Source organism: Neopsephotus bourkii, unplaced genomic scaffold, assembly GCF_033783945.1.
Source record: "Neopsephotus bourkii isolate Nb327-2 ecotype Australia unplaced genomic scaffold, CSIRO-AGI_Nbou_v1 NB_549, whole genome shotgun sequence".
Taxonomy (NCBI): Eukaryota; Metazoa; Chordata; class Aves; order Psittaciformes; family Psittacidae; genus Neopsephotus; species Neopsephotus bourkii.
This window is the reverse complement of record NW_026901050.1, coordinates 1,176,972-1,184,650: the sequence shown is the minus strand read 5'-3', so window position 1 is coordinate 1,184,650 and position 7,679 is coordinate 1,176,972. Positions and strand designations below refer to the sequence as shown.

General features: G+C 39.2%; 1 protein-coding gene across 1 annotated transcript; it reads right to left on the bottom strand.

Annotated features, from left to right (window-relative positions):
* Positions 1–410: 410 nt before the first annotated feature.
* Positions 411–7,577, bottom strand: BTD (biotinidase). The gene is made up of 4 exons (XM_061351031.1): positions 7,507–7,577; positions 5,439–5,673; positions 3,626–3,775; positions 411–1,960 (listed from the first exon to the last, which is right to left on the bottom strand). Exons 2-4 carry the CDS (start codon positions 5,655–5,657, stop codon positions 776–778), a joined length of 1,554 nt encoding a protein of 517 aa, XP_061207015.1. The 5' UTR covers positions 5,658–5,673; positions 7,507–7,577; the 3' UTR covers positions 411–775.
* Between the last annotated feature and the right edge of the window lie 102 nt (positions 7,578–7,679).

Below are 7,679 nucleotides of genomic sequence, written 5' to 3'. Positions count from 1 at the left end.
AAGTATTTAAACAGTACATAACATAGTCATTGATACTCACTGCTGATGTTTTCTTTCAACACAATTTCTCACACAGTAGGCTGGAAATTGTGTCTTAATGCAGTCTAGTTTTTCACAACCATTTGATATGCTCTTCCCCAGCTTAGCTGTTCACAACTGTAACTCTCAGTGTTAAAATAGATGATAAAACTCAGAGTTTTCTAACAGGACTACAGACAACCCAGTGGCCAGTGCATGGCTGTGATTTCAGCTGGGAGGTTTTGACTCATCAGAAAAGAACACCAAATCATGGCACCCTAACCAAAACTCAGATCCTCACCATATACAAGCTATATGTATGTATACAAATGTATTTTCATGCACAGTATTTCTGTCTCCATTCCCTTTTCTATTTTTTTTCTTTGCAGTGGCTTTCCATTCCATTCCTTTCCATGCTCCTAGCCAGAACCCCAGAAAACCAAAGGATTAATTTAAAAGAAACAAATTCAGTTGAAATGAGAAATGTTATTTTCATTATATAAAACATCTCAACGCATTACAACAAGCCTTTATCCTCACAAGGCAGTTCTTTTACTTCTGACAGGACTTAACGTACCAAGGTACAGATAATACTTACAGCCCCTTAGGTTAAGTGCTTACCATTTCAAATGTGAAATCCAATCAGTAGTCATGTACAAACACACCCGAAGCTTTAGGAAGTACAGATGTTCAACAACTTAAAATATATGCTCTCAGCATACAGGCAGTTGTTTTCTGATTCGGTTAAGTATCTCTGTTAGTCCTTTTCATACCATCGTCCATATAGACCAGCTGTCAGTAGGCCAAAAGCTGTTCTATTTTTGCTTATGAAATAGTGGTTGTTTTTCCAGCCCATGTGATCAGCAAAGTCCAAGGTAATACCAGATGTCAGCAGTAAAGGAAAGATGTAAGGGGTACTCATATTTCCCCATAGCTGGAAATCTATCAGAGCAGTGGCATGTGTAACCTCCTCTCCACAAGTGCTGAAGTTGAGACCACCGCACTTTACTAACGCACAGGCCTGGACATAGTATGTGCCATGCACTGTATGGAGCCCATCAAAAACTCCCAGAGCATAAAATTCATCGGTTAAAACAGCTCTCCGATAGTTTAAGTAACAACAAAGGGTATTAGCACAAACTTGGATCTCTCCTTTTTCCCCCCATACAGGAACAAAAGTAAAGTTGTCATACATCATTTCTGAATAAAATACAGGAAGGAACTGTTCATTTCCTTTTTCCGACACTCTGCTGGGGGTCTCTTCTCCCTCCTTAAAGCAAGCTTGATCATCCAGTGTGGTGCCTATAAAAGTCTTGCATGAATTATGCAAGTCTTCTCTGACTCTCTCATTACTCTCCACATTGGTTTTATAATCTGTGGTAATCACAGGAATTTCTGCTACTATGAGCTTGCCACCGTAACTTTCCATGTTGTGATAGATGAACGATTTGACTGGAGTATATATGCCACTCCCTGTCATGCCCAAGGTAGGGTGGTGGATATTAGCTGCTAAAATATTGATGTTGAAAGCTGTTGCAAAAGCTTGTTGAAATTCTACAGCAGACAGGAGTGGGAGCTGGTTCATCCATGCAGTTGGATATACAATTTGTTTCAAATTGTATTGTTTGATGAGGTTCACTGCAGGCTCAAAAAAAAGTATATCAAAGCAAGTGAACATGCCAAACTTGCCAGCAAAAGGGGTATCAAAGAATTTATAGTCAGGTTCCGGTGGGGTATCAAAAGCATATTCAAAGTACAGATTGTGTTTGCGGTATGTGGCTACTAGCATGCCATCAGCATTGAACGCCACGTTGGTATTGAACTGGTATCTTCCATCAGAGGGACAGTGAGGATCTGTGTGCTCACAGGGCTGCTTAGTTCCTAAGTTTGCCACAAGGAAGATTTTGTTCTTCAGTGCCATGCAGCTCAGACGCTGAAGAACCTGGAGAACAGCAAGGGGAAATGTAAGCACTTAAGAATGTGGACGAGTAAGCTTTACTTAAGCAGCTGTGACTTATTTAATACTTTCTGAATTATTATTTTCAACTGGAATGGAACACATTTGACCATATCTGTAAAATCTAAAAGTTCTGATGATCTGGAACCAGTAGCTTTGTAGACTGAAAAATATTTCAGATACTAATTTAAAAATAGCACTGACAAAAAAAAAAAGGCAACCTGGGTTTTATATCCTGAGAAGTAAGTAAATCTCTCTATTTCAAGGGTATTCATTTTCAGAAACTTCTGACTCTTGCAGGATCACCAGTGGTTTAAAACACCACAGGTCAACTGAAAGCTTTGACAAGGCAGCGTAACTCACCTGTGTGTCTGCCTTTAGAACAGCAAACATCTAATTATGATCATCAGTGGCTTTAAGCTGACAGAGGAGAGATTTAGATTAGGCATTAGGAAAAAAATTTCCCTATGAGGGTGGTAATTACACTGGCACAGGTTGGCCAGAGGAGCTGTGGCTGCCCCATCCCCGGCAGTGCTCAAGGCCAGGTTGGATGGGGTTTTGAGCAACCTGGTCTAGTGGAAGGTGTCTCTGCCCATGGCAGGGGTTTGGAACTGGATGAGCTTTAAGGTCCTTTCTAATCCAAACCATTCCATGATTCAATGATTTGCACCTGTAATGGCTTGTTCCTACAGCTAGATATTCTTACTCTATAATTAATTAAAAAAAAAAAAAAGATTTCTAGCTACAACTTGAGAGAAGCAGAGATGGAAATGGGTAGTATTTGCATACTTACAGAAAGCAAATACAAAAAGTCACAGACTACAGTATTACTGGGGTGTTTTTTCTGCACCATAGGCTGTATGTACCAAAGACTACCAGTACTGCAATCTCCAAACAGGATCTGAATGGCAAACTCAGCTCTTGCTTGCTTGCTTGCCCATCCTCAGTGGTAGTAAAGATTCACAGGGTGAAGCAGGTCACCATTTATAACCCTGATTCATGTTCGCACACAAATTCTGCTTAGTAGGCACCTGCATGATTACGTTCATTATACTGACTATTGTAACATTAATAAGAATAGTCTGTATTACTAAACATGGTTATTTTCACTTCAGGTTTTTAACAGTCAATGAAAATACCAATTCTGTACCCTGCAGGTCACACTTGGTATGTACCAAGTTGTGACCTCTATTACATTATAGCAGGTCAAGTCCTGTTACTTGTGCTGATTGTTTCACACACTATCACTAGTCAGAATGTTCTGATGTCATTAGGTCATTAAAACTGCATAATGGGAATGCATCGCAAGTGAAGGTAGTGTTATGTTGTTTTATATAAAACCATATTGTTCAAAATTAAAGCACACAATGTATCCTATCAGAGAGTAATTACCATTTCATGGGTTGGGGAGGATGAGATGACAAATCCAGATGGTTCATAAACAAGCTAATCTTCTTGCATGTAAAACTGTCCTCTGCTAAGAATGAAACCTACATAAACTTGTAAGTCCACGAAAACAGAACCTAGTACTATGAGTTGTGGAACTTCTTGCTCACCTCCTTAAGCAAAACCACTACAGCCAGTTTCCACCTGGAGCACAAATCTAGCATTCAATTATTCCACCTCTGCAGAAATCACTCCTACATTTACCTCTGTGTCATTGAACAAATACGGCTCTCTGCACGGATTCCACTTCACAGACTGTGAATGCAGAACGAAATCTAAGTAAGGATAAATGGAACTTCTGGTGAAATTGAAGCCATGGATTCCATCTTCAGGAAAAACAATGATCTGTGCCCCCTGTATTAACAAACACAAAGACGTGTTTTGTAGGCAAAGGAAAACCAACTTAGATACGAAAGAGAAATCTCATGGGTAAAAGAGTTAAAGAAAGTAAAGGATAACCCATGTATGTTTTGACAAAAATGTAGTTTCAAAGTATCTCTTCCTTGACTTCATGGTAGGTATAACTATCTGTATGAAAAAAAAAGCTTTTTTAACCTGACATATACCTCTTACCTTGAAAAATAACTTATTGGACATTAAAGGCACGCAAATAAGAGCAGACTTCATCAAAAGTCTTACCAAAAGTATTCTCCATTGATATGAATCACGAAAATTACATCATTCAGGTTAAAAACTAATGCTAAAAAATAATGCTGTTAAAATTTGCCTTCATTTTCTTTTCAGTTTGCCCTAATTTTCTTTTCAAAATTACACTGTTAGCACATGAACTTCATCAAAGGTGCTGTACCCATGTCAAAGGTGAAAGCAGCATCATTTAATCCAGTCTATACACTTTGATTAGGTATATAGGGTTGGATAGAGTACTGGGATTACTGATTCCAGAAACAGCTTGACTGTGGTTGGATGGAGCTTTGAGCAGCCTGACTAGTGGAAGATGTCCCAGCCCATAGCAGGCAGGTTGGAATGAGATGCCCCTTAAGGTCTCTTCCATCCCAAACCATTTTATGATTCTATGATTCTGGTAGAAATGTAGCCATACCAGAGCTAGGCTGGCTCTACCTGAAGTTCAGGGAGATCTGAACTGTTCCTAAAAATGGGGTGAATTCCTCTTAAATCAGACACAGCATCAGACACTGACTTTCCTGTGACTTTTCAAAAATCAGATCAAATGTGCTTTGGCTTTGGGATAATTTATGTGTCCTGGATGCCATACTGCATAACTACAATGCTTCTGGACTGTGATGCCCAGTCACCTGAACATCAAAAAAAAAATATATATATATATACATATAATGGGAAAATTAATGTTTTCAAATTGTATAAAAATGGTAATTCTTCTGTTTCAGAACAACACTTGCGTGAAACTTGCAAGTCAGTTCTTCTCTGCTTCCTTTGACTAGAACCAGCTTTGGATTTTCTTGGGGAGGGAAGGAAAGGAAGCTGTATATAAGAACAACCAGAAATACTAATCTCTCTCCTCTAAATATATTTAGACTGAGAACCATTCCATGGAGGGCAGGAGAAAGGAATGGAAAACTTTACTTCCACAAAGTTGTTAATGGTGGAACATTAAGTTCCAAAGCATTTAACTTCTTTAGTTTTTAGAAACATTCAGAATTTCCATTGAGAGCACTGGAATAAAATCAAACCCAAAGACAGCTGCCTGTAAGACAATCTTTCAATAAAAACATTCCATTTAGGAAAACAGAAAGTAGCTGGGTATTCAGACCAAAATAGAAAATTAATTTCCCTATACTAAATAACTATAGGCGTGTTTTTCCAAGCTTAGAATAACTCAAGCCAGGCAAGCTGCTAATTGGCCTGATTTTTTTTCAGAGCTGCTGGCAGGTCAGAATGTCTGAAAACCCAGACCATAGTTATGTATATAAATATGGCTTTAGTTGCCTGGGAACACAAATGTGAAAGATTATCCTCAAACAGCACTTACTCTACATAAACACAGGACACATGCAATTGCTACTAAGCTGTGGCATACCTGTCTTGCAGCAGCCACTGCCTGCTGTTCATAGATGTCTAGGTTCCTGCCCATGAGCTCCAGTGCAGACTGTCGATCAACCAGGGCTGTTGGGTTAGGACTCAGTATGGACTCGTGTTCATACACAGCAGCAATATAATGCCCCTCCCTCTTAACTCTTCCTGAGACAACTTGACAGCAAAAGAAGCAGATGAACAGCTTCCAGCACAGATCCACCATGGTGCATGCCAGAAATCTAGAGCGAAAAGAAACCCAAACAGGTGGGGTAAAGAGAGCTTAATCAACAGATCATGCCAGGAATTAAAGTTTACTATTAAATATGGACTGTAACTGAGACCCTCAGCAGCATTTGAACTGAGTGTGTTGTTTTTAAATTCCTAACTGACCACAGGTGTATTGTTTCTAAACCTTAAACCTGTGTTGGTGCTTTAAATAACTGTGTCCTTTTTAAAAGCATTTTCAGCAAAGTGTCAATATATACATACCTTCAAGGGTAAATTTAAAGTTACCTGAAGCACAACACAAACAGAATAAAGCCTTGGCATCTCTGTCAACATGAATTAAAGTTACTCAATTTATATAAACAATTTTGAAAAGTGATGTACTATAAGCTACCCTTGCTCTTCTGCATCTTGAGTAAAACACTTGGTACTTATGGGGAAGGGGGTGTGATACCAGGAATAGAGGATCCTACTTTGTCCTGTGTAGCTTAGCTCTGCAAATGAAATACCAAAGTACATGTTAAGATACAAAGCAGTAGCACCGGGAGTGAGAGGAGAGGTAGAAAGCCTCTCACAGTTAAGGAAGCCACTTAAAATAAACAGTGTTGCACTCCACTGACAAAACTCCTTTCTATTTCTGTCACCCTTTAGAGCCAAAACACCTATTTAGGACAGGAATGGGTTCTAGTCAGCTGTTCCTCAATTAAGTTGTCAACTAAGATGTAATTAGAATTCATCACTACTAGTGATGGAAAAAGTTGGTGAGTTTCAGATCACAGGATGGGACTGCTACAGGTTACAAAATTAGCCTTTTGGCCTTTTAAACTGAAAACACCAACATAAAGAATTAGCAGTTAATGGGCTTCTACAAAATCTGTCTTACAGATGTGCTTAAAGAATTCTCTTTTTCTTTTCTCCCTCACCATGTCTTATTTCTAGTGGTCTGAAACACTCGAAATACTACCCTGAACCCCTTCCTTGTTTAGATGCACAGGAGGTTTGGCACTGAACATCCAACTACACAGTCCCATCTGCCTGAATCTGAGCCAACTAAAATAATTCGTCTGGGTCCTTACCCTTGGTAGTGACTACTGCTAGTACTACTGATGATGTCTGAGCACTTACATGAGCACTTCTGATTGCCCTTCCCTTAGCTGACAGCTTAAATAACAGAACCCCTCTATCTAATGGGCTGCTTCTAACAAGGAGAGCTGCGACAAGCCCAGTCTGAGCTTGGAGACAGTAACCTTTCCAGCCAAAAGCAGGATACCACCAGGGTTTCCTCAGCCCTTACAGGCTGTTGAGGCTCCAAGTAAGTCTCAGCCACAGTCTGGTGGGTTTTGCTGGTTTCTGTACTGCAAAATGCTACACTAATAAATCCTTTCTTTGAAGAGAAGTTTATTTGCTTAGGGTCTACAGAGTTATCACCTCACCTGAGCCATGACTTTAAAAGAAATTTGCATGAACTGAAATGCTTTACAATTTCGTATTTTTCTGTCCCTTTCTTGTGACCTATGTGGTCTTTTGCCTGGCAGACATGTTTCAGTAGAATGATTTCATTCAAATATGAGTACTTCAACGCAGTATTACTGTAAGGCAGTCACGGTATTCTAGTTACAGTTCTATACAAAAGGTAGAAAGACTGGTGTTTAAGTTTGGAAGTCAACCCAGGCAATTTCCCCCAGTCCCGGTGCAGACTGTCTTCCTATTCAGTTTTCCAGAATCAACCAATCACAGTACATTGTGAAGCAAAGCATTCAAACATTCACTTTTGAACAACTTTGGAAACTTACAAGTTTGTCAACTCTCACCATACACAGACATATACACAGTGCAAAACTACATACCCCGCTTCTGAGCACCTTTGTACTTGCAAGAATCCAACAGACTGAAAAACAGAAGTAGCACATTAGTCTGGGTCCTCTTAAGTGAATAAAAATGTTAAGCTATACTAATATTAACAATTATTAATAAAAAAATAGTTTAAAAATGGGTATGGAAATTTGTATTTTTTTTTTAG

Coding starts and splice junctions, on each gene's coding strand:
- BTD (XM_061351031.1), bottom strand. CDS start 5,657: ATGGTGGATCTGTGCTGGAAGCTGTTCATCTGCTTCTTTTGCTGTCAA. Junction 3,776..5,438: donor CAGTGGCTGCTGCAAGACAG/GTATGCCACAGC, acceptor TTGTTAATACAG/GGGGCACAGATCATTGTTTT. Junction 1,961..3,625: donor ATTTGTTCAATGACACAGAG/GTAAATGTAGGA, acceptor GCTGTTCTCCAG/GTTCTTCAGCGTCTGAGCTG.